General features: G+C 49.6%; 1 protein-coding gene and 1 pseudogene across 1 annotated transcript; one reads left to right on the top strand and one right to left on the bottom strand.

Moving 5' to 3' along the window:
- Positions 1-772: 772 nt before the first annotated feature.
- On the top strand, positions 773-14,613 carry LOC136460596 (uncharacterized; annotated as a pseudogene).
- Positions 14,614-16,123: 1,510 nt separating this feature from the next.
- Positions 16,124-17,724, bottom strand: LOC136476326 (photosystem I assembly factor PSA3, chloroplastic). The gene is made up of 3 exons (XM_066474117.1): positions 17,025-17,724; positions 16,764-16,928; positions 16,124-16,623 (listed from the first exon to the last, which is right to left on the bottom strand). The coding sequence occupies exons 1-3, from the start codon at positions 17,355-17,357 to the stop codon at positions 16,306-16,308; spliced, it is 816 nt and encodes a 271-aa protein (XP_066330214.1). The 5' UTR covers positions 17,358-17,724; the 3' UTR covers positions 16,124-16,305.
- Between the last annotated feature and the right edge of the window lie 9,825 nt (positions 17,725-27,549).

Below are 27,549 nucleotides of genomic sequence, written 5' to 3'. Positions count from 1 at the left end.
GCCTGGCGCCTGGCGGTTACCGTTACCGTGGGGCACTGGGCATACGACTGTTGGAATCAGCTCGGTCCGTGACAACCATTGGACAATACTGCATGGACTCTGCCTAGTTAGGGGATATTAGGCTCGGCTCATTAATTGAATTTCCAGGTAGTATGTTTACTTTGTAAGCTTGTTTGCATGTGCATGTGCTCAAAGATATCTAACAAACCAAAGACACAGTAGAAATTCACCCTAAGTTGCAAACACTCAAGTATTGGGGGGAGGTGCTTCAGTCAGCCGGTGCATGTAACTCGACCCTAGTATAGAAATGCATCATTTTAAGCTGTTTCATTCCTCCTAGTCTGAACATCTACATGTCTGACATGGACTGCTGCTTTAAAATTTTCATTGTAACATTCACATCCGAGCTCTAAATCGGACCAACCATGTCTATTTCGATCGTTTGGTTGAGAGCTCGGTGAACTCAAATCAATAGTCTGGCTTCATCCTCCTCTTGGTTCAAGCAGTTCTTCATGTCTCTTCTTTCAGTTTTGTTCTGAGCTACGTATTTTCGAGTGTCAACAGCGTGGAGCCCTTAAGAGTGGACTTGGGCTGAGAGTCTGGCCCAGCCAGTTTGCTCGGCCCGTATCACTTCCCGAACCGGACCAGCGGTCCAGCGCACACCAGACCGCGGTGCCGAACTAGTAAACGCGTCCCAAGTCTGAAGACTGCGAAGCGCGAACCCGCCAGGCTCGTCTTCGTGGTTCGTCTTCCCCTTCTCGGGCTCCGCGTCGGCGCGTCCCACCACGCGCTCCGCCTCTCCTTTCCTTTTTTTTTTCTTTTTACAAACAAAAACTTTTTATTCCCACCTCCGTTCTCTCTCTCTCTCTTCCTCCCTTTCTCTCGCCCGTACGAAACCCTAGGCTCCGCCGCCCAAAACCTCGCCGCCGCGCCGCCGTCCGGCGGCGCCCCATGGCCCCGGCCTTCTCCATCCCTGACGCAGAAGACCTCCCGGCCCGCAGATCCGACGCCTCCGACGTCGCAGGCAACGTCTGGGACCTCGCGACCCTCCCCACGCCCCCCGCCGGCGGCGGCCGCGATATATACATCTACCGCAACACGTTTAACCTCGTCCCGCGCTCCATCGGCGGTGGAGCCGGAGGCCTCAGGTCGCTCAAGTTCTTCGGCAACGATGTGGAGGTGCTACCCGCGGATGCCGGGGGCGAGCTGGACGGGCTCGAGAGCCTCCAGGTCAAGGTGTCCGCGCCCAGGGTCTCAGGGGCGCCGCTCCGTCGGATGCAGGCTCTCAAGGCAGCTCGAGCTCTCAATGGTGCCGCCAAGGCCGTCCTCGTGCTCCATACTGGCGGAGGTTGCCGGGCTGAAGTGCCTTACGAAGCTCACCATTTGCCACTTCTCAATAAGGTTTGTGCAAAACCGCAAATTCAATTCCCCGTGCCTGCCTTCTTCTTTTTTTTGGCGTTTTCAAGCTTAAATGTGGTTGCTTTATTGTGTTCTCAGCTGTTTTTTTTTCCTACTAATTATTCAATTCAATTCAGGTAGCATGACGGTAGGGGAAATGGTGTGTGTCACTAAGCTTGGATGGGTAACCATGATTAGCAATGCCTGTTGGTTAGGCTGAATTTCTCTGTGCTAGGTAGCTTCTGGTAACCGCGATTTCTTTTGTCAAGTGTTAATTTAGGTTGACTGAATATTGTCGTGTATATGTTTTTTTACTTTGCTTCTGTCATGATTTTAATTCATTTGTTTATTGTTCAATCCATCACAGTACAAAATTCCTGAATAGTGGATAGCTGCTATTTGTATTTCAAATACACTAGAATGCATGTGCATTATTATTTATTGTGCTTCATTGCTTCAGTGGTGGTGGTGCACCCATTGGCTTTGCGTTGGAGTTTAATTAAGATGGTTGCTTTCTGTAGAATAACCATAACTCTTATTGCTGAAAATATAATGGCAACCATGTTCGGTGTGCAACCTTTAAATTGCTGAATCACTGTTAGGGTCATCAAATGGCTCCATGAATTTGATCCATCTGTGGGATGTGGACATAGGTTCTCTTAGTTTCTGGAGTGTAATTACTGATGTGCTGATGTTTCAGACCAGTTGGGTACAACTTTTAATAAGGGTTTGTTTGGTGTTTTTTTTTTATTTGGGGGGGGGTGGGGGGTGGCGGGGGGGGGGGGGGGGGGGGGGGGGGGGGGGGGGGGGGCAGTCCAGGGAGCCTTCCCCAGGAGAGACTATTCTTCTCAACCGTCATCCCTCAAAAACAGAGGTACCAATCCATTCCCTGTCGACGCTGCTCTCCTGCTTCGCGCCATTCTTCCTCCGTGCACACCATCGGTGGGCCAGCCGTGCGCCACCCCCATGCTCCCCTCCACACGTGCGCACGCACGTCCCCACCGCTGTGACAACAGCGCAGGGACAGACGCAGTGGGCGAAGCCGCACTTGCGAAGGAGGGTGGCCTCTGTGGTACCCATGCCTCCGTGCCAGTGAGGGAGGGCAGCTGGGCCAGGCGGAGCTGCCTCACCAAGCAGGGCAGGCAGCGGTGGGCACAGATGCTGCTCCGGCCATGGATTTGCTCTGTTTTTTTTATATATATGAATGTGCTCTGTTTTGAGAGAGGAAAGGAGGAAGAAAGGGGAAAATGAGTATCACACGTGGGCCCACCTTGACGGTTGCGAACGGATGCAAAACGGTCATCCACCTTTTTCATCCCTCATACCAAACACAAAACATGGTTGACTCCTTCCCCACAACCAAACATGGAGATGAGATCATCCCATCCCAGAAAACTGGGGCGACACCGTTCTGTCCCACCTCATCCCAAAACAAATGCAACCTTACTAATTGAATGCCAGTGATATGTTTTATGAACACATTGATGTTTCAGGCCATTTAGGCAGCACCTTTACTAAATGAGCACCAGTGCTATGTGATATGAACACAATGGTAGAATTGCTTTTGCTAAACTTTTGATTCTGTGATGCATTATACTTACATGTAGCTTTTCTGATACTTTTTTTTGTTGGAACCAAGTTTTGTTGAGGTTTTCCCCTTTTTTCTTTCTATAGTGCCATTTTGTGATATCTTCAGTCAAACTTTGGTCATTGATGAATATTTAGAATGGATACATGAAAATTTTATTGGTAGATTCAATTTGAAATTACTTCCACTGCATTAAAGTTTTGTAGGTTACAAATCAGTGGACATAGCTGATGTCTTTGGGGACCGTGATTGTGTCAGATGTGTGCTGCTTTAATGATTGGAGTAGTTAACTGAATTGCCTTGTTGTATGAGCTACTCTTTTGAGTTTTGACTGATTGTTATCCTTGTCACAAACTCACAATGTACAGGTACCTCCCTCCTGAGATTGGTTCCCTCAGGAAGCTCCAAGAGCTTGACCTCTCTTTCAACAAACTGAAGAACTTGCCTAACTGTATAATTGAGTTGAGTGCGCTGAAGTTCCTCAAAGTGACCAATAATAAGTTGGTAGATGTACCCTCAGGAATCTCCTCTTTGAGATGTCTTGAAAGCCTTGACTTATCAAACAACAGATTGACTTCTATTGGTTCGGTTAAACTTATTTCTATGCTTACGCTGCAGTATTTAAACCTTCAGGTATTTTCTCTATCTATTATGCCTCTTCTCATGAGTAAAATTACATGTTTCTTCTTTATTTGCTATATTCGAATTGTTCTAACTTCTATTCCACTGTCTATACTAGTGTTTCTGCTATATTTGTTTCATGTGGTTCAATATAACAGTATGTATTCCATTTAAATGTGTTGAAAATTTAAGGGCAGATGTGTTAGGATGTATTTAGCCCAAAAATAAAGCATGTGTTGATTTTATGGGGGGCAGGAGGGGTCACTTGTTTTGTGCTAATGATTTTATAACTTATTACTCATTGGTGCTATTTTTTTTATATCGTGGATGCTCTTTTTATAAATTTAAATATTAAATATCATACATTGACATTTTGTTTTCTGTTTCAAGTTTAATAGGCTCTCCCATTCCTATGTAATTCCTTCATGGATATGCTGTGATATGAGGGGAAATGTTGAAAATGCTATGAAGGGTTGCAAGCTGAAGTACACAGGTGTAGCAGACATGAGTAGTTTAGCAGAATCTAGTACTTCAAGTCGTGCTTGCGACAGTGCCCTTTTATGCTTACAACCAGAAGCTTCCCCAAATTTGAAACACCATACCCCACAGAAAATGAAGAAGGGCTGGAGGAGACGGGATTGCCTGCAACAACGAGCTCGCCAGGAGCGTTTGGAGTCGAGCAGGAGCAAGCTCCATGAAAAATACATAGATGAAATGGCCGTGACCATGGCTGAAGATGATTGTCCTTCTAGTTTGCAAGATATGGAAAACAAGCTAGGCATCAGAACAATTGACGAAGAAACCTCAGTACAGGACTTGTTGAAAGAAACGAGTTCTATATCTGAAGATGTATCTTCAATAGTCGATGATGATTTGGATGGGCTTACAAAGGATAGTGGCATGATGGTACAGGATCACTATGACGAGGAGAAACCTGGATTCAATATGAGAGGTTACGATGATGACAATTCTTGTATCAGTGGGGAGCCTGCTAGTTTCAGCAGAGGCAGGATCTACAGTGTTGAAAATGAACTAGATGATACTGCTTCATCTGCCCATGATGTTGGTGAGATTGCTCGTGACAATCCTTCAGGTGACATCCAAGTGTACTTTAAAATCTAAAAGGCACCCTGATATGGACAGCAATCCTAAACCAAGCAAATGCCCTCGACCAATTGATGAACGCTCAAAACTTTCATATAAATACAGTGTGGAATCATTTTGCAGCATAGATGACCATCTACCAGATGGTTTTTATGACGCAGGCCGAGATATGCCCTTCATGTCATTAGAGGAGTACGAAAGGAGTCTTGGGCTGTATGCACGGGAGGTTATTCTCTTGGACAGGTTAGTGTCCATTCTTATCCATATGGGGCCGTCTACATTCTTTTTCCACGCTGTATGTTCTAATATTCTTTTGTTTTTCTTAGAGAACAAGATGAAGAATTGGATACAATTGCCTCTTCAGCACAATTGCTGCTATCTAGTTTGACAAGGCCAAGCTCTTTTGAAATGGAGGAAGATGCAGGCCATGATTTACTGAGGGCATCAGTGCTCGCTTTGTTTGTTTCTGACTGCTTTGGTGGTTGTGACCGAAGCGCTTCTCTTGGGAGAACACGGAGAGCTATTGTTAGCTTGAGGAAGGAGCAGCCTTTTGTTTGTACTTGTTCTGCTGGGAACTTAGGTGACAACAATGAAGCTTCTAAGCAGACCAATACTCTTTCTGGGCACTTTGATTTTACTGGTCTGTGTAATAGATCAATACATCTCATCAAGGAAAGAAGAAATTCGGGTATTGTACCTATAGGTTCACTGCAAATTGGTGTTTGTAGGCACCGAGCTGTCCTAATGAAGGTAGTAACCCTGTTCCCTGTACCAGCTTCCGTTCTGTATTGTACTTTGACATTCTGTATTTGTACTTTGAAGTTTGAACACTGTAACCATATGCTTTGCAGTATTTGTGTGACCGGGCGGACCCTCCAATTCCTTGTGAGCTTGTGAGGGGCCATCTTGACTATACACCTCATGCTTGGAACGTTGTTCCTGTTAGAAAAGGGAATGGCTGGGTAAGGATGATTGTTGATGCTTGTTACCCGACCAACATAAAGGAAGAGACAGATCCAGAGTACTTCTGCAGGTGAGCAGCTTGTGATCTTACATTCCTATACTCTTTGTAAGCAGAAATCATTGTAAATTCCCTTGTTCCATTCTTTTTCCCTGTTGTATTTACTGTTGGTCCCTCGGCTGCCCTGCTCAAGCAAGCAGTAAGCTTACCGGCACACTCACCCACTATGGCTAGAGGTAGAAGAAGATATTGAGAACAGCTCACACACACAAGTCCAGCGCTGGCCGAAAGCTCTGCCTCTGGATGTGGCAAACTTAACTAATTTGTTGTATTGCCTTTGGATAGAATATATACAACTCTAGCTGTAACTCTACCAGGTACATAGTTGTTGGTGAGTACACCAACTACCTACTGTCGGAGTACAAGAGCACCAACTACCTACTCCTAAGGTACAGAGTACACCAACTTCCTACTTCTAAGGTACAAGGGTACACTAACTACCTACTCCTAAGGTACAAAGCTTAGCTCAACCATCTCCACCCTACATGGCCGAAGTAAACCACTACTACTATGGCCTACTGCCTTACTGCTACAGCTATAGGAGCTGGTCGGCAGAGCCGATCAGTTTCCAACTCCCAACAGGGAGTGGTCGGCCAAGCCGACCATTCTCCAACAATGGAGAAACGAGAGCAGCATATTATGTCTTACAATTCTTCTCCTAATCCTGCTGCTAACCTGATGCCTTGACCTCATCCATGCCAGTCATCTTCCTCAGCTCCATGAACCGCAAGCGCCCGAGTGACTTGGTGAGGATGTCAGCGAGCTGTCTGCCAGTCTCAACGAACTCGATGACGATCTGCTCTCTATCGATGCAGTCCCAGAGGAAGTGGAACTCGATGTCAATGTGCTTGCTCCGGTCGTGGAGGACAGGGTTCTTGGCGAGGGCGATGGCGGGCTGGTTGTCCACCATCAGAGCTGGCGGGTGAGCTTCTTCGCCGGTCAGGTCGCCCAGCAGCCGGTGCAGCCAGACAGCTTGGCACGCCGTCGTGGCCGCTGCGACGTACTCCGCCTCACACGTCGACAGCGCCACGATCTTTTGCTTCAGCGACTGCCAAGCAATTGGGGCTGCTCCAAAGATGAGCACGGCCGGAGGTGCTTCCGTCGCCCAACAATGTCGCCCGCCATGTCCGCATCGCTGAAGACAGTGAGCTCCTGGCTCACCTTCCTTTGCCTTGGGGGGTGCCTCACTGAAGACCGTGAGCCGCAACCCACCCTTGACGCCACTCTTGGGGAAGATGATCGCTTGATCGAGCGTCCTCTTGACGTAGCGCAACAATCTTTTCACTGCCGACTAGTGATCTTCGCGCGGGTCCTCCATGAAACGGCTGACGTACCCTAATCGCGAACGCAATGTCCGGTCAGGGTATGAGTGAGGTAGCGCAGCCCTGCCGATGATGCTCCGGTAGCGCGTCGCGTCCACCTTCGCAGCAGTGCTGTGCTTGCTCAGCTTCAGCCTGCTCCTCCATCGGAGTCGCGCACGGCTTGCACTCCTGCCATGCCGTCGCGCTCCAGCAGCTTCTCTGCATAGGCGCGCTGACCCAGGGAGATGCTTTGCTTCCCTTGCCTCACCTCGATGCCGAGGTAGTAGGAGAGTGCGCCGAGATCGCTCATCTTGAAACGAGCCGTCATCTCGCGCTTGAAACCGTCGACGTCCTCTGCTCACGCTCCGATGACGATTAAGTCATCCACGTACACGATGATGACGAGCTCCTCCTTCCCCGTCGCCGCGTGTAGAGCGCGTGCTTTATAGCGCAGCGAATGAACCCAAGCTTGCCTAAGGTGGCATCGAGCTTGGCGTTCCACGCCCGAGGGGCCTGCCGCATCCCGTAGAGCGCCTTGTGCTCAGCGCCCTTGACGGCGAAGCCCGGAGCTTGCTTGACGAAGACCGTCTCCGTGAGCTCGCCGTTGAGGAATGCTGACTTGACGTCGACGTGGTGGACGCGCCAATCCTTCGTTGCTGCCATGGCCAACAGCAAGCGAACGGACTCCATTCGTGCCACCGGAGCAAAGACTTCCTCGAAGTTGATGCTCTCACGCTGCACGAAGCCGCGGGCGACGAGCCGAGCCTTGTACTTGACAATGGCGCTGCGCTCGTCCCGCTTTACCTTGTAGACCCACTTCAAACCGATTGGCCTGTAGCCCACCGGTGGATCTACCAGCTCCCATGTGCCATTGTCCTCGATGGCCTTCATCTCTTCCAACATCGTCCGTCGCCAATTGGCGTCGTGTTCAGCCACTGCAAACGTCGGTGGCTCCTCGACACTAACAAGGAGCAGCTCTGGGTTGTTGAGCAGCTGACTCGCCAGGCCTGAGGCCCCTGCATTGCCGACGATGTTGTCCAACCTGCGAAACCGCACCTCTTTGCCATAGTGGAAGGCATCCACGAACTCGCTGATGTCGCTCGGAGGGGAGGTGAACTCGAGTGGTGTCCCCTTGCCTCCTTGTTCTGCCGGAGTGGCCGGCTTCGCTGCTGGACAGCTCGTCACCACTGCCGGAGTGGTCGGATCCACTGCCGGAGCGGTCGGCACCACTCCTGGAGTGGTTCGGCTCCACTGCTGGAGTGCTCGGCACTGCTGCTGAAGTGCTCGGCAGCCCCCTCTAGGAGTGGTCGGCATTGCTGCTGGACCGCTCGGCACCACTTCTAGGGTGGTCGGCACCTCTTCTCTAGCGTCTCCACCACCGTGGATGACTAAGTGTTCGACGACGAAGGTGCTGCTCAAGCTGCCAGCTTCCCCCGTGCCTCGGACCCTCCCAGTCCCAGGCCGCCATCTCATCGAACACCACATCCCTAGAGATCACCACCTTGCCTCTCTTGGGATCATAAAGCCGATAGGCCTTGCTGCCGTCCTCGTAGCCCAGGAGCACCATCGGATGTGCTCCTGTCTTCCAGCTTGCCGAGGTGAGGCTTGGTGTTCTTCACATGGCCGACGTAGCCAAATGTCCTGAGGAAGGACACATTTGGCTTGCGTCCATGCCAAGCCTCGAACGACGTCTTGCCCTTCAGGGCCTTGGTGGGCGCGCGGTTGAGGATAAACACCCCCGTGGTCACCGCCTCTCCCCAGAACTCCACCAACATCTTCTTGGCCTTCATCATGGATTGAGCCATGCCGACCACCGTCTGGTTCCGCCGCTCCACCACGCCATTCTGCTGTAGCGAGTACGGCGCGGTGTGATGTCGCACCACGTCTTGATCCGTGCAGTACGCAACGAATTCCATCGAAGTGAATTCGCTGCCGTGATCAGTCCGCAGCACGCGCAACTTCTTGCCGCTCTCCGCCTCCGCGCGCGCATTGAACTTCTTGACCGCTTTTGCCGCCTCGGTCTTGCTGGTCAGAAGCTGCAGCCACATGTACCGGCTACAGTCATCTACCAGCAAGATGAAGTACTTGCGCCCGCCGGGCGTCGACGGCGCTATCGGCCCGCAGAGGTCACCATGGACTAGCTCGAGGGCCTCTGCCGCGCGGTACTTCGCCGTCCTCGGGAACGGCAGTCTTCTTTGCTTCCCGGCCAGGCAGCTGTCACACAGCTAGCCTGCGTGCTCGATGTGAGGCAGCCCAGCACCATCTTCTCCAGCCGACCAAGAGCGTTGAAGCTGAGGTGTCCATACCGGGCATGCCATAGCCACGGCTCCTCTGTGCGCCGTGCAGCCAGGCAGATGGGTTGCTCCACCTTCAGGTCGAGCAGGTACAACCGGTTCCGGGACCTCTTTACCTTGGCAAGAAGCCGCTGCCCCTGGTCCTTGATCCTGAGGTCGCCGTCCTTGATCAGTGTCTTGCTGCCGCGCTCATCTAGCTGGCCAATGCTGATGATGCTTAAACGCAGCTGCGGGATGTAATATACATCCGTCAGCGCTCGGTGCTCGCCGTTCTGGCACCTGAAGATGATGGTGCCGCGCCCTTGGATCGTCACCCTTGAGCCGTCACCGAACTTCACCGTGCCGGTCACATTGCTGTCGAGCTCGGAGAAGGCTTCCGTGGAGCCCGTCATGTGGTTGCTGGCGCCGGAATCCAGGTACCACCGTCGCTCCTCAGCCGCCCACACGTCCGAGGTGGACTTCGGCGCGTAGTTCGTCGAGGTTGACAGCCTTCAGGGCCTTACAGGCCCTTCCACTGCTATCACCTCTCCCTTCTCCTTGGCCTCAACGTTGTGCAGTGCACAGAACGTCGCCATCAGGAGAGTGGCCTCATCATCATCATCAACCTGCGCCAGATGAGCCTCAACCTTCTTCTCTTGCTTGTGATTTGGGCATTCCTTTGCCCAATGGCCCGTCTTCTCGTAGCATCGACAGGCGTTGGGGTCGACCTTCTTCGTCGTCTCCGAAGAAGCCTTGCCACGGCGCTTGCCATTGCCACCGCGGCTGGAGGAGGCTTCCCCGGACTTCTCCTTCATCTGGGCAGCCAACTCCTCTGTCAGCAGCAGCTTGCCGTTGTCCGTCGTTGTTGTGGCCTGCTCCATGCGCTCAGTCCACCGCCCGCAGACGGCCTGTCACATCCTCAATGGTGAGGGTGGACAAGTCCAACATCGTTTCTATGGAGAGAGCAATCTGGATGTACTTCGCCGGCACAGAGTGGAGGTACATGGCGACCGCCTCTTCTTCGTCGATGGTGACACCGTGGCTCCTCAGCTTGCTGATGAGCGTTTGTAGGCGGAGGGAGAAGTCCTCCACCGACTCACCATCCTTGAACTTGAGGTTGGCGTACTCCTGTTTCAGCAGCTGGTCCGTCGCCTTCTTTGCGCGGTAGAAGAAGATATTGAGAACAGCTCACACACACAAGCCCAGCGTTGGCCGAAAGCTCTGCCTCTGGATGTGGCAAACTGAACTGATTTGCTGTATTGCCTTTGGATAGAATATATACAACTCTAGCTGTACCTCTACCAGGTACATAGTTGTTGGTGAGTACACCAACTACCTACTACCGGAGTACAAGAGCACCAACTACCTACTCCTAAGGTACAGGGTACACCAACTTCCTACTCCTAAGGTACAAGGGTACACCAACTACCTACTCCTAAGGTACAAGGGTACACCAACTACCTACTCCTAAGGTACAAAGCTTAGCTCAGCCATTTCCACCCTACATGGCTGAAGTAAGCCACTACTATTATGGTCTACTGCCTTACTGCTACAGCTACAGGAGCTGGTCGGCAGAGCCGATCAGTTTTCAACTCCCAACATGGAGTGGTAGGCCGAGCCGACCATTCTCCAACAATGGAGAAACGGGAGCAGCAGATTATGTCTTACATTTACATGGAGAGCACCTGCAATAAAAACTGTACCATGCTTGCCCCTATTATGGTCAATATTGCGTTAGCACTGTTTCGTCGGATGCTAATATTGTGTCTGGCATAAAGGACCTACAAAATGCCACATCACACATTTCTTAAACAGCTAATTTCCAGTTTTTAGGTTCTGTTTATATCATATTCTGAAAAGAACAGTATTGTAAAACATTGTATTGTATTCACTACCTTTTGTCACATTCTATTTATGAGATGGTCCATGATGCTGCCAACAAGTTGGCAGTCCTATCTTTACAAATTTCTCCTGTGCAGCTGTTCGTCTGCCTGGTACAATTTTCATTTGGAAAATTTATGACAGTTAAGAAAATATCGTCACTTTGTGGCAGGGATTGAGCCCATTTTTATATTTTCAATTCTTGATTTGGTTATTGCTGGTAGATACTCTTTTAATCCTTTATTATTTTGTTCACCTGATGGTAGGGGATCTTGTCTGCTGATCTAGTGTTCCATGCACATTAGTCTTGCTGTTTCAGGGAGGCGCTGACACAAGTATTACATGCTACATACAGTTTATTTCTGAATCCAAGATCATCATCTTATGCTTGATTAACCCATTATCTCCGTGCTGTTTCAGGTATGTACCGCTCAGTCGACTTCAAATTGCACTTGATGATGAGGACTATACTCCTCGGTGTTCCTTCCCATCTGTCTCATCATGCAAAGAAATTGAAGTTACAGCTTCTAATTCTGTTTATCACTGTAAAATTGGTGCTGTTGATGCTGCTGCAAAGGTTTTTGTTCTTTTACCTTTTATTCTTTGTGCCTTCTGTGTGGTATTTTTGGGTGTATGTGCTTGACTTTGTTGCAATTGCAGATACGATATCTGGATACTCGCAGTGCCTCAAATGATGAAGTTAAACTTTTTGAATACAAGCTTCTGGGAGAAGTAAGAATGCTGGGTGCTGTTAAGGAAGCACAGATCCATAGTGGACATATATGGACACCAACTTTCATCTAAATGGGTTCAAGTCGAAGGTGATAAAGAATATAGGATATTGCAGTCTATAATTTTAATGGAATATGTAAATGGAGGTTCTCTTAAGGTAAAAATCATTTATCATGTTTATGACTTTCTCCTGTATTGTTTCAACATTAATTCAGATGTTCATTTTTGGTACCGTACCTGTTAATTACTCGTCAGGGATATTTGACAAAGCTACTGAAGGAGGGCAAGAAGTGTGTCCCCATTGATCTGGCAGTTTACATTGCTCGGGAAGTTGTTTGTGCATTGTTGGAGATGCACAAGAAGCTCGTTATTCACAGGGACATAAAAAGTGAGAATGTTTTGGTTGATCTGGATTCCAAGAGGAATGCTGGTGCACCCATTGTCAAACTCTCTGATTTTGACAGATCCGTTCCTTTGCATTCTTTATCCCATACATGCTGTATATCTCACCTTGGTACACACCCACCCAATGTTTGTGTTGGAACACCTTGTTGGATGGCTCCAGAGATTGTTAAGGCCATGCATGAAAAACACCACTATGGACTGGTAAGAATTTGTTAGATAATTATTGTTTTGTTGTTTATTCATTATTATATTTGTTCAGTTATTGTGCATGCTTGTTGGTGAGTTTGGTGGTTATTTTGTTCTCAGCAACCTGCATTGTGAAATATTATATGGTTTCGTTAAGTATATATGTACACCAATGTTTTGAATGTGGCATCTATTTGAAATATGTTCTGATCTGGGAATCAATTATATTGCAGTAACAAATTTAGCCCTGATCTTGTGGAGACATACTTCAAACATTACTCTGACCACTGTAACTATCATGCAACCTGTGTGAATGCATGTCTGTTGGATTCACATTGCAAATCCACTTCGATTTTAGTAAATTGAGATCCATTTGAACTGAAGAACTGTGTTAGTATTAATACTTAGCCCCCCTAGGTATGTACTCCCTCCAGGTTGCTAAAAGAAGCCGTTTTGGACAGCGACACGGTCACCAAAGCATAACTTTGACTTCTAATGTTTATAAAAATATTTATTGAAAGTGATATATGTCACTCAACAACTTAAAAGTTATTCATGATTTATATTCCCAATGTTTGACCCAAGCCTTGTTCAAAACGACTTCTTTTACCAACATGGAGGGAGTACACTGTACAAAACTATTTAGTCAAACATCTACAGATCTACCCTGTCCCAACCAAATCCCCAAGAGGTTCGGTTGTCTGATTAGATGTTTCTTGGATGCAGGAAGTAGATATCTGGTCATTTGGATGTTTTCTATTGGAGATGCTTACGCTTCGGATGCCTTACCAGGGACTTCCTGACTCAGAAATATATGATCTGATACTGGTAAGACCCTGTCATACCAGAAGCAAATAACTGTTTTTGTAGTTGCTCTAGTGGTTACATATGAATGTATAACCATCTTCCTAATCCCGTCTCTTCAGAGGAAGAAACAGAGGCCAAGGCTAACTCAGGAATTAGAAGCATTCTGGACAATGGATGAGCCAGCTACGAGGCTAAACTTAGGGATCACATCTGATGCTCATGCAGATAAACTGAGACATCTGATAGATCTCTTCTACCAGTGTACCAGAGGACATGCATCCAAGCGGCCCAAAGCTGAGCAAATTTACAACTCACTGTGCTCCTTACCCACATGTTACGACATGAGATGAACATTTGGATACTGAATGAACGAGGAACTTGGTGGTGAAGTCGTGACCGACATTAGTAAAGCGCATTGGAAGGCCAAGGCAGGTGGTTTCTGCAGGCATGACATCTGGCCGGCCTCAGAGGTTTGATGCTCTAACCCAACCTTTTCACAGCTCTCAGCAAGTTGGTCTTCAGGTGCAGCCAGGCAGAACATGAGAAGTGGGACCAAGGCTAGCGGCTTTGGTCGCCAGAGCTCCTCCTGAGTCAGTCAGTTTTGTAGCGGCACCGCATCTGGGTCCTTCCACTTGTAGTAGTTGTCATCTGATCATGTATGTGTTAACCCCATCCCCCTTTTCCCCTTTTCATTGTTGCCATCATCACTTGATGGGGGTTTAAGTTATCAACTTAGGTCATTGGTGCCCCAAGGCATTTGTCTGCTAGACCGCTGCATTCGCTTCTGTACGTGTATTGTATTATTTATTTTATTTTTTATTAGAAAAACTGAGCCAGCTAGAGACTGTCGCCCGTGTACTTGTAACAATTGATGACATTTGAGTTGTGTTTTCGTGAGGTTATTTATGCTGATTTCACCAGAGGTTTTTGGGGCATGGGCTCTTCGGAAACCTGTATCGTGTGCCATTTCTTGACAGTCAGAGACTGCAGAACAATTAGGCAGCTGGCTCTTCGTATTGTGTGCAGTAATGCAGTATCGTGTCGTGATTTCATTGTCACTGATCGTCGTATTTAGACCGTTGCCTTTGGCATCTTCCAGAGGTAAATGTGAGCTGGGCTATGCTCGATCTCCTGCTGATTCTTGTAAGCATGCTGCACAGATCTGGAAAACTTGTAGCATTCTGCACGGATCTGGAAAACTTGGCTTTGTGTATATTACTCCGACCTATCAACCTTACTACATATTTTTGTTTGGTTGGTTGAATATTTTAAGCAACGCACTCGGATATGTTTGACTATCCTGCATCTCTGAACTGAATGGACCAGCCTCTGCACTTCTATAGTTCTATTTCGTCCAAAAAAAACCGTTTTTAAAAGTCGAGGGTTTGCATTCTCGAGACGGAATTTGTTTGCGTGCGAGGACAGGGCGGGGGCGTGCAGTTAATTCCCGCGGCGGCAGCGCAAGGGCGACGAGGCCACGTTCGCCTCCTCCGCGCGACGCGCCGCGACGCGCATGTGCTGCCCCCGCGTTTGACTCGGCGCTGATTGGCAGTTCGCCGGCCTCGGAATCGGATCCCCTTCGCGCTCGCCGGGTCAGCGACAGGGCGGGGATTGTTTATGCACGGGCGCCACCTTGACCGGCAGCCGTCCCCATGTGACCCCCAACCGGGCCGGTCTCTGGCTCTCTGCCCGGCGATCCGTCCGTCCGTCGGTCCGTCTATATAAGCAGCGGTGGGGTGGCCATGTGGTGTGTTGAGCTGCCGCGCCATGGGGCATGGGGGCCGTGAGCGCGAGCCCTCTGCAGTCTGCACGGCGGATTGGACCCGACCGGATCGGAGGAATTGTGTGAGTTGAGTGCGCAAGAGAAAGAGTGAAGCTGCCAGCATGATCTAACGACGGCATTGCTCCTCGTGTAGCGCCCTGTGCTTGTCTCCATGGAGAAGACAGCGGCAAAGCTTCGCTTGCTGGATTTCCATATGGGCGGGCGGCGGGCATCCACCATGGAGTGGAACACACATGTCATGGTGTGGGTTGCTGCGCGAGGCTTGCGAATGATGGTTAGATCATGCTGTGACAGTTTCACTTTTTCCCTTTGGGCACATCGATCGGCATTCAGGTGCGGTGCGCTGCGCATTCAGGTGCATAGACAGTCACAACCAGTACGGCATTCAGGTGCGCTGCGCATACATACTTCATACCCTTGCCTCTCTTTCTGTCCTCTCTGCAATCGTGAACAGACACTTGTCGCTCGTACACAAAACAAATACTACCAGTTGCCACTTTCTGCAATCAGCAAGCTTGTATACTTTTTTTCATGCTCTTAATTTCTACTCTCTGTTCCAAATTATAAGTTGTTTTGACTTTTTTTTAGTTCATCCATTATGCTATGTATCTAGACATATTATTATATATAGATGCATAGTAAAACGGAAACGCCTGTTGCTTCGTTGTAGATCTTGTTTTTAGAATTACCATTCACAATGTGACAGTGAGCTGCATCGACTCCACTTGCTTCCCTATCGCACTTGGCACACCTCATGAATTAGAGCGCACGATTTATAGAACATACTATAGGAAAAACATAGGATTATAGTTGAATGTCAATTGTCCTGCAGAGATTAAGAAACTAGGGAAGTTTCTAATATAGTGTTTGGAAGCAATATAGGAAAAAAGAACAGTACAGGAATTGCAAGAGGGAGAGAGCCACAACCACAAAGGAGGTTGGATGTCATGTTAGATTAGCGCACAAATTTCTACGGATTGAGGCATTTCGTAGGACCTGTAGGATTTCAGTATGGCCACTTCCTTGTTCCAACTTCCAAAGGACAAATTCATATATATAGAATTCCATTCTAATGCTACAAAATTCCTTCATGAATCCGTTGTTCCAAAAGGAACCGAGCAAGGCTACAACCGGCGAAGCACGTCTCGTGATTTATGTTTGTTGGACTACACAGTGTCCACGACAAGTTTCTGCTCGCGGCTGCTTCACGATGACTCCAGCTTATTCTGTTTGAGAAACTCCAGGTCCTTGAGCTGCCGCTGCTGCACTTCCTTGGACACGGTCCTCTCGTCCCGCTTCCTCTCACCGGAGGCCACCTGCTTGGCCATGGACGCCACCATCCTCTCGACCGCCGGCCTCCCGACGGAGGGGAAGACCGCGTTCAGTATCGTCCGGAGAAGCTTCTCGTCCTCTTCCTCCACCATGTCCTGCCCGAAGCAGCACACGTAGATGGCTTCCAGGGCCTTCTCCGCCCGCGTTTCCATCGGTATCTGCGGAGCTGGAGCCTTCAGCTTCGCCCTTTTCTGCATCAATCAATCATCACACACGATTCATCTTCTCTGATTCTAGCATACACCGTTGCAATTTGCAGATAGTAGAATAATATAATGTTACATCGTCAGCAAGAGCAAGAGCAAGAGCAGGAGGGTAGCTGTTTACATACCTCCCTTGCCGCCCTCATCATGTCGATGAACGTCTCCTCCTCGAACTCGATATCGTTGGAGATGCGGAGCCGCGCCACGCCTTCCAAGATCTCCTCCGTTTTGAGCAGCCCGGCGCCAATGGCGGCCAGCCAGCAGCATAGTAGAACGTAGAACGGATCTCCCGGCTGCCCAACGACGCGACGAAAAGATTTTATCATTCCATTCCATTCAGAAGCTGTGCGCACTATAGATACATAACCAGAGCAACGGAGCAAAGGTACCTTCCCGCGGCGCTGGTTGAAGTCGTAGAAGGCCTTGGAGTCCATGACGGTGCACTTCTTGCTGACGCGGCGGCGGAACTCGGCGAAGTCGATGATGTCGCCGCCGACGCCGCCCTCGTCGCTGAGGATGCGCGCCACGAGGCCCACGACGGGGAGGGCGCCGATGAGCCGCCCCGCGATGGCCGCCGGCGAGTTGGGGTTCGGCTCCATGTACGCCACCACAGCCCCGTACCGCCGGCGCCGGCCGCGCCGGCCGTGGGCCGCGGGCCGGCGGTGGCACGGGAAGAATGGGGCCGTGAGAGCGAGCTTGTGGGCGACGGGTAGCGCCCCCATGCCCGCCCGCCGATGGGAGTTTACGTGGGGGGTTGGGACTCCTTACGTACTCGCGGTGGCCGCGGCGTGGCGTGGCGTGGCGCGCGCCTTATCTGCTCATGGACGAGCCTGTTTAGAGCTTGGATTTTGGACTCTGAGCTCTCTGAAGGCTGGCGGCGGCTGTGGAAACCGCGTCAGCCCTGCTGGCGTTCGTGCCTCGTCGAGTGGCACTTGCCGGTGCCCGCGCCTCGAATCGACGGGGTTGCCGCCGTCTTGCCGAGCACCTCGCACACTGGCCTCGCCGTCCGGCACCCTTGCGCGGACTGGGGGAGTGGCCGAACTGGGGATAGGATAGGACAGGGGTAGGCAGCGTTCCTGGCTCCTGAGACGGGATTGAGTTGATGATAAACGCAGGCTAACTGGACTTGGGCTGTATTTTTTTTTTTTGCAACAGGGCTGTATTGTTGTTGATGGGCTACAACACAAGTGGTTCGTGTTAGTCCTCTCGTCGACCGAAAAAGTCTAAGAAGCCACTGGTCGCGCTCCGACTGGAAAAAGTCTACATCGCCCCCCACCTTTCATACTTAGTCTAATTCACCCCCCAACTATGAAACCGTCTGTTTTACCCCCTGAACTTTCCAAAACCGTCTATTTTACCCCCTGGGCGGTTTTCAGAGGCGGTTTTACTACAGTAACAGCGGGTTTGCTACAGTAACAACGGGGTTTGCTACAGTGACAGTGGGTTTATTTCTTATCTCTTTTTTCACACTAGGCACATGAAAATCTCGGGACGAGATTTTCTTTAAGGGGGTAGATTTGTAACACCTTCGGTGTTACACTGTAAATCATTTACTAAAATATGTCATAAGCATCATGTTTATGTGTTAATGCATGTAATAAAGAGTGTAGATCATTTTTCGTAACTCAAAATGATCAACGAAAATACAAAATGAAAGTTAATTCAATAGTCATGTTATATCACTTAGGGTTTAGAATCAATTTTTATTAAGCAAAAATGCTATAGAACATATATGATACTTGAATAAAGTTTGAAGTACAAACTTTATAGATGCATAATGAAATACCTACGGTCGAAAATTATATACTAGCTAAGATTTCCAATAGTTTAGAAATGCAATTGAAATAGAGTTCAACTCAAAACTTACAAATTTTCTAGAACTTGGGAAAGGGTAGACATTGCTTTGCTGCATCAATTTTTGTAGAAAAATTTAGTTAAGAAGCAGAGTAGTGTCATGGCCCTGTTTTAGTAGCTTAATGTACCCTATAAAGTATGGTGAAGATGGTTTGGGTGTTTGGCCAACCGATTAGTTGTTTTGGACGCTTTAAAAAGCGTGCATGACACGTCCTCGGTCCTGTTTCCTCGCATAGGCGCGGTCATCCGCGCCCCTAAGCAAGGACTGTCAATGCGTCGGTCGCCTCGCGTGGTGCCTGGCTGTGCTCGGCTGGCCGCTGTGGCCAACAACCCTGGCACACGGTTGCCCCACCTCACTACCACGCTACTACCCCGCCGCTAGCTCCTAGCCATGCGCCGTCACGCTGTTGTTGCCCTGCCCCATCCCGCGCTGCGCTGTAGTCGCGTTTGCCACTGCTGACTCGCGTCGCGACGCTGCCACTACCGTCGTGTCGCTCCAGTATGCGTGCTGCATTGCGTTGCCCCTCCCTGGCCCGGTTGGGTGCCGTCCGCATGTGGCCGTGCGCGCCGCCATCGCTTTGCCATTTATGGCACTACGGTCGCGTGGGCCACGTCGGTCGGGAGCGCACACCCATCGGCTAGCGCCGGCGCGGGGGCCTCCCGGTCCCACCGCTCGTGTCCCGCCAAGGCGTGGACAAGCTAAACCCACTGCCGCGCTCGTCTCTCCCTCCCTCTGCTTTCCACCGTCGTCGTGTCGCGTCACGGTGAAGCCAGAGAGCGAGCACCTCTCATCAATTCCTCATGCTCGCGTCTCCGCCTTCACGCCCCCTCTCCATCCAACCCCACCCCGCCTTGACTTGCGTCACGCCAAGCTCTAATTTTGGAATCTTGCTGCCGTCGTGCCATTAAGGTTCGTCGCCGCCCGCGTCGTGGCCAGTCTCCACCCCTTTACCCCACGACAATTCCTTTGCACCGTTAGCTCGTCTTGGCTTCCTCTTCATCGTGTGCACGCTAGTCGTAGCTTTTTTGCCGCCTCCTCGCCGCTGACGCGGCCGTGCCTTAGCGGTCCACTGTTCGCCTCGCTGTGCGCACGTGGCCAGCCTCACTCGGGTCGTCTCCGGCCAAGCCAGCTTCTTGGTAAGGTCACTGATGAGTTGTCATTGCTCACCCGCTGCCCTACCCGCCACCATGGACTGACTGAGCTAACACCGCTCCTACTCAAGGCAAGCCTCGGTGCATACCCCTTGTTTTGAATAATCACTGGATATATATATATGATGTGCATTTACGTTACAAACATTTTATGGAAACTACATACATAGATAACCTACCTATGAGTCCTACTAGCATAGGTCGAGTAGCTGCTATGCTTAGTCTATCGGTAGCGTGAGTAACTTGCTGTTACTCACAATAGGTGATTATTAGTATCCCTCATGATAAAATGGTGAAAAGAAATAGAGACCGGGCAGGGATATGGTACAGGTATTGGTGGGTGTAGGGGGTTGTGTCCCACGGCCAACGGGGCATAGCTTGGTTACACTGTTTTTCTTGTCCGTGTCGGTTAAGGACCGACCGTTGCATTGGATTCTAGTCTGGTCATAGACTTATTATCTTGAGCACATACTTGTTTATGGAAGTAGGGAAGGCTCATTGCTCTCTTGTCGTGGGTTTCGGCTCTTTTCGGACCGACTAATTAGAGGCGGGGGTGGTGGAGGTCTAAGCACCACACTGAGTCTAGGACTCAGGTGTGGGGGCTCGGAGTCCAAGTTTGGACGGGGACATAGACCCCTTGATAGGAGAGTGGTGGGTTGGTCCTGCTTGTGCCTGGAGTTCAAGCGGGGCATGTGTTTCGAGGTACCCAGCTGGGCACATTGATTCATGAATCGCCGGGTAATCCGGTACGACTTGTCTATAATCTAGCACCACAGTAAGAACTTGAAGATGAAAGATGGTGAAATGGATCTGTTTGCTCAACTCTTGCTTGAAAGTAGAACATGTGCTTACCTAGAAAGGTTAGATAATGAACTAATCATGACTGGTAATAAGAAACATACATAAGGATTCACTACTAGTATTGCTTTTCGTAAAAAAGAAACCCAGTAAACCATAAAGCTTGTCATCTCCTTTGGAGTCAGAAAATTATTTCCCACTAGTCGGGTAAGTCTTGCGAGTACCTTGTGTACTCAGGGTTTATTTACCCCTGTTGTAGGTGCTGCTTGAAGGGTAGCTGTTGTGTGGAGGATTCTTCTGGTGGGCATAGACGGATCCTTGTATTTTACCGTTAGATGTTTATTGTAATTCCGTTGTTTAAATTCCGTACTCTGAACTTAGTACTGTAATAATGTATTTCTAAGAACTCTGGTTGTATGAAATGGACTAAGTATTGTAAACTCGTTCTCATTATTGGATCCTGAAGGAAAAACGTGGATTCTTTCGAGTTCTCCCTTAGGGTATGCTCGATGAAATCCGTCTGATGTGGCCTGCTTTCGAGGTGCTTAGTGTGTGGTGGAAGACGAGCGCCTCTGAAGGTATGTTATTTTAGGCGGATCTGCCACAATCCCTATGCAACTTCATCAGGCGCTTCTTAGAGACAAGGAACTCCGTCCCCAATATCAGCGACGCCGAGGCCATCGCCACATTCACCAAAGGGCTCTAGCATGAAAAGCTCCACGGAAAGCTGTATCGCAAGAGGCCATGACCATCGGTGAACTTATATAAATAGCTAACAGCTATGCCGATGCCGAGGAAGCCAAACGGGCTACTCGTCCTGATCGCCACCAACGCCGCAACGATGATCGACGCGACGAGAGGCGCTACGACGATCGTGACTACCGCCATGATGATCGTGAATGTCGCCAAGATGACCCTGAGCACCGACGTGACGACTGCCTAGACGGCTCGAGAGACAGGCAACATCGCCGCCATCGACCTGACAACTCCGTCAACGCCCGCGCTAATCGCACCTATGACGTTGACTACGCCAAGCTCATGGATGGTCTATGTCCTATTCACAAGGACGCTAAGCACACCATGGGGGAGTGTAGAGGCCTAAATAAAGCGTTCCGCGACGAACCATCGAAAAGGCCACGGTGCAACGACAACGAGACCGAAGACCACTAACGCGGAGATCGAGATAAGTGCAAAGGCCCTGTCTACTAGGACCCCACCAAGACTGTCGCCACAATCTTTGGTGGGAGAGCTATCTCCAAGGACAAGCATGAGCAAAAGCTTGTAGCCCGATGCATCATGTCGGTCGCTACATATGACAACCCCATTGCTAATCCCAAGTACCTCAACTGGTCGGAACACCCGATCACCTTCTCTAGGGCTGACCAGTGGTCAGACATCCCATATCCAGATCATTTCCCGCTCATCCTAGATCCCATCATCAAGGACGTGCGCTTCCACAAGGTCCTCATCGACGGTGGGAGCGCCCTTAACATCCTGTTCATCGGGTCCCTAGAGGGGTTAGGACTCAAGAAGGAAGATCTCACCCCCATGGACTCTTCGTTCTAGGGGATCGTTCCCAGAAAAGCGTCCCTACCTTTGGATTAGATTACACTGCCGGTACAGTTCGGCACTGCCAAGCACTTTCGCATCGACTACGTCAACTTCCTGGTTGCCGACTTCAACACGGCGTATGATGCCATCCTTGGCTGACCAGCGCTCACTAAGTTTATGGCCATGCCGGACTACATGAACCTGGTGCTGAAGATGCCGACGAAGCAGGGGGTCCTCTCCCTACGCGCCAACCTCAACATCGTCTACTCCTACGAGAAGGAAAGCTTCATGCTCGCCGAGGCTATCGACATCTCCATCCACATGCAGGACTTCCTCGTGACTTCGTAGCAGATTTTCACGGAAGACCTGGAGATCCCAACCATGGAGGTCGCTCGAGCATCAACCAACTCCAAGGAGGTAAAGGAAGTGGTCCTCGTCCCCGGCGACCAGTCTAAGACTGCTCGAATTGGGGCCGACCTTGATCCTAAATAGGAAGGCATGCTCGTCTGCTTCATAAGGGGGCATGCTGACGTGTTCTCATGGAAACCTACTGACATGCCCGGCGTGCCTTGGGAGCTAATCGAGCACTCCTTGAATGTCTTGGCGACCACCAAGTCAATCAAGCAAAAGCTTCGATGATTCGTGCAGGAAAAAAAGGAGGTCATTAGGGTAGAAATAACCTGGCTCTTAGCTGCCAGTTTTATCAAAGAGGTGTATCATCCGGAGTGGTTAGCCAACCCAGTTCTTATAAGAATAAAGAATAAAGAATGGAGAATGTGTGTTGATTACACCGATCTCAACAAACACTGCCCTAAAGATCCCTTCGGCCTACCTCGCATTGATGAGGTCATAGATTCCAAAACCGATTATGAGCTCCTGTGCTTTTTAGATTGCTACTCTGGATATCACCAGACCGCGCTGAAGGAAGAAGATTAGATCAAGACGTCGTTCATCACGCCCTGCGGCGCCTACTGCTACATGACCATGTCCTTCGGGCTTAAGAACGCGGGTGAGACTCATCAAAGAGCCATCCAGCGTTGCCTCAAGGACCAGATTGGGAAGAACATCGAGGCTTATGTCGATGACGTGGTGGTTAAGTCTAAGACTACTGACACCCTCATCGTCGACCTCACTGAAGTTTTTAAAGCCCTAGAAGTATATTGATGGAAGCTGAATCCTACTATGTGCATTTTCGGCGTTCCCTCCAGTATCCTCCTAAGCAACATCGTCAGCCACCGTGGCATCGAAGCCAACCCAGAGAAGATAGTGGCGATGACCAACATGAAGCCGCTGACCTACGTTAAGGACATCTAGAAGGAAACATGGTGCATGGCGGCTTTAAGTCGTTTCATATCCGTCTAGGCGAAAAGGGACTCCCCTTCTTCAAGCTACTTAAGGCTCAAGAGAAATTCATCTGGTCGGAGGACGCTGACAAGGCATTCACCGAGCTCAAGCGGTTCCTCACCACACCTTCAATCATGACCGCTCCCCAAAAGGATGAAACCCTGCTAATCTACATCGTAGCGACCAACCAGGTAGTTAGCACCGCCATCATTGTTGAACGTGAAGAGACTAGACAAGCATACAAAGTCTAGCGCCTAGTCTACTTCATCAGTGAGGTCCTAAACGAGTCTAAGACTTGCTACCCCTAGATCCAGAAGCTGTTGTACGCCATCCTGATCACATCCCAGAAGCTCTGTCATTACGCCAAGGTCCTAAATGAGTCTAAGACTCGCTACCCCCAGATCTAGAAGCTGCTGTATGCCATCCTGATCACATCCCGGAAGCTATATCATTACGCCGATGCCTACCACATAGTAGTAGTCACTGAGTACCCACTCAGCGACATCCTTCGCAACATGGAAGCCAACGGTCGCATCATTAAATGGACGGTCGAGCTCGGCACCTATACCATCCACTTCAGGCCTCGCCACACGATCAAGTCGCTGGCGCTCGCCGATTTCATCGCTGAGTGGACAGATATGTAGACTCCCATCCTAGTCGACCACCCCGAGCACTGGACCATGTACTTTGACGGGTCTCTCAATCTCGATGGCACTGGGGCAGGCGTATATTTCATCTCTATGTCAGGGGATAAGCTTCGCTATGTCCTTCGCTTACACTTCCGAGCATCCAATAATACCGCTGAATACGAGGCGGCACTTCATGGTCTCCATATAGCTGTCGAGCTTGGCGTTAAACGCCTCTAGGTGTATGGTTACTCCACACTCATAATCAATTAGCTCAACAGGGATTGGAACTGCACCAACGAGAAGATGGACGCTTACTCCTACGACATCGAGTACCACCACGTGGTCCCAACTGACAACCAAGCAGCCGATGAGCTGTCAAAGTTAGGGTCAACCTGGGCCGAAGTTCTGGCCGGAGTGTTCGTCTAGGATCTTGTGACACCATCCATCAAGCAGGGGCAAGAAGGCATTGAAGAAAAGCCACCTACCGAGCAGTTAATCGCAGCGGTTCTTGGGCCAAACAGTGATTGGAGGGAACCCTTCATCAAATACCTCACCACTACAAATGTCTTGGATGACAACATAGAGAGAACGCGTCACCCACCACAGCAAGCATTACGTCCTAGTTGAAGGAAAGCTATATCGTAAGAACGCCAATGGGGAGCTATTCCAGAAGTATGTCTCCATGGAAGAGGGCAAGAAGATACTCAAGGAGATCCACGTCGGCACTTGTGGCAATCACGCAGCCTCTAGAACACTAGTCAGCAAAGCCTTCCGAGCTTAGTTTCTATTGGCCTTCAGCTGTCGCTGACGCTGACACACTTGTTCGCCGGTGTGAGAACTGTCAGTTTTTTGCTAAGCAAATCCACGTCCTGGCTCGGGCCTTGCAAATGATTCTAGCGTCGTGTCCCTTTGCATGGTGGGAACTGGATATGATCGAGCCCTTCAAGCCCGCCCTAGGAGGATTCTGCTGGGTCTACGTCTACATCGACAAATTTTTCAAGTGGATCGAGTACAAACCCCTAGTCCAGGCTACAACAAAAAAGGCAGCCGAGCTGCTTGACAACATTATTCATCGTTTCGGCCTTTCAAACAACATCATCACCGACCTAGGGTCCATGTTCACCGACGCTGATTTCTAGGACTTCTATGATGAAAGGTGCATCTCGGTCAAGTACGTCTCGGTGGCACACCCTAGGGCTAATGGCCAGGTCGAGCGCGCCAATGGTATGATCTTAGACGCGTTGAAGAAGAGGCTCTATGAGAGGGAGCAGAAACACCGGAGCAAAAGGCTCAAGGAACTGCCAGCTGTGGTCTTGGGACTAAGGACCTAGCCCAGTCGCAACATCGGTGTCTCTCTGTACTTCATGGTTTTCGGCTCTAGGGCTATTTTACCTACCGACATCGCCTTCCAAGACCTAGGGTAGAGAACTACAACAAGGAGAACTCTGACGAAGCTTGGCTCATTGAAGTGGACAGCTTAGAAGAAGAGCACCTGGTTTCATGTGTTCAGATGGCGAAGTACCTAGACAGCATGCGAAGGTACTATAACTACAACATCAACGATAGATTTTTCATGGTTGGAGACTTAGAACTCCGCAAGAAGCAGAAGACTGACGGGATGCACAAGCTTTCCTCACCTAGGGAGGGCCCCTTCATCATCAAGGCGGTCACCCGACCAGGATCCTATTGATTATGAGACATGATCGAAAGAGATGTCCCAAACTCTTGGCACATCAATCTGCTTAGGCGTTTCTACCCTTGAAGCATTCATTTCAAAGATATGTACCTTCCATATTTGAGTATTCAGTAAAGTTTTGTACCCTGATGTTTCTCCATATTGTTTTCTCCATGCTTTTTCGCTAAGCGAATCTTTTTCTGCGTACAACATCTTGAAGATGACATGCAAACTATGGCTAAGGCAAATCCCCGAACAGTCATGTTGATGCTCGAATGTTTCCTGAGACGGCCATGTCTCCAGCTTCTCCCTACACATGCATGAGCATCTGCCCTCTGCGTTATGGGTGTCTGGCAGTGGCTTCTTGATGACGCTTTGTTCTTCCTACACGCACATGGGCTCCGCGCTCCACGTTACGGTTAACAGGCTAACTAAGGCTGGAGGCTCAGCTACACACAAACTGCTCGGATGGTTTATATTAAATATAAACACAAAATCCACCATAACACTAAGTGTTCTTCAAAAGCTACTAAGCACTTTTACATAACTTTGCAACATTAGTTTTTCCTAACCTACTGGGTACTGTTCTCTCCTTCACCAAACAGGTCGACGTCTCTAGCCAACCTCTTCGTTGTTTCTTCTGCCTCGTCCTCTAGCCTAGCGATCTTCGTCACATCCATCCCTCAGGCATACCCAGTCACCACCCGCTGGAGATCCACCGAGGGTTGTGCGACCGCAGCTGTGCAAGTGCGTGGATGATGGATCCATGGGCAGCGCTATGTGTGAACTCTTGGAAGTCCGACCACGCTATCCGACACCGGTCCACGATTAACCGGGGTTGCGGGTCTCCAAGCAACTGCTCTCTCTCTCTCTCTTCAGATGGTTCAAAGCCAAAGCAGTCGAGCACGGGCTTGATCCCTGTAGTCATCGCTTCAATGGTGTCATCCCGCACTTTAACCTAGTCTCCAAAGACCTTGAACTGCGTGTACGCCTGGTGCCGATACTCTGCAAAAAAGCAGCCGTATGGTAAGCTTGCGTCCAACGCTGCACAAGTAAAAATAAAGAGGCAAGCACTCACATTGAAGATCTTCAGCGACCCTCTTAGCCTTCTCCTCTGCCTCCTCATTCCCCGCAGTCAGTTGCATGACGGCCTCCTGAGAAAGACCGAGCTCCATCTCCAGCGCTGCACATCATAGCTAGACGTCTCACAACGCTGAGCATTAACAAAACAAGATCCAAAATCATACCTTTCTATTGGTCGATGTAACACCCTCAGTGTTACATTGTATAGCTTTTTGCTAAAATACTGCATGAACATTTTACTTGTGTGTATATGTATGTAATATAGGGTATAAATCAATATATGGAACTTGAAATGTTCATTTGAAACACGAAATGGATGTTACATTGCATGTCACGTTGTATCTTGGTGTCCTAAATGAATTTTTATTAAACGAAAAGGCTATAGAACGCACGCCCACACGCACCGCTGCCTAGATCACACCGCTGTTGTCGCGCCTGGCACGCGACTCGCGTGTACTCGAGCGCTTTGACGGGATTTAGAATTATTTGCTGGTGTTGTACTTGGATTTCGGGCCTTCTTGAGCCCGTGGCGTGAATGGGCCGAGAGTCATTTTGGGCCATCAATTAGCCGAGCAATACTTTTGAACTAGCTTGTGACATGTGTATATGTCGGCTTTGCACGTACAGGCTTGTATGGTACCGTAGCCTTCATTTGCTTTCTTTCCGTATTTACCACGGCCTTGGATTATCATGCTACGAACTTGCATGTATGCCACTGCTGAAACCACGTGTTCGCCGCACGCGTGTGGACTTGCTCTTGCTTTCACGTTTGCACGCAAGGCTATGCAAAGTTTGTTGTCACGTTGTCTTGGACGGTGGCCGGCCGGC

This window comes from Miscanthus floridulus, chromosome 1, assembly GCF_019320115.1.
Source record: "Miscanthus floridulus cultivar M001 chromosome 1, ASM1932011v1, whole genome shotgun sequence".
Taxonomy (NCBI): domain Eukaryota; kingdom Viridiplantae; phylum Streptophyta; class Magnoliopsida; order Poales; family Poaceae; genus Miscanthus; species Miscanthus floridulus.
Note: the sequence above shows the minus strand (reverse complement) of the source record. Positions and strands in the feature narration are given on the sequence as shown.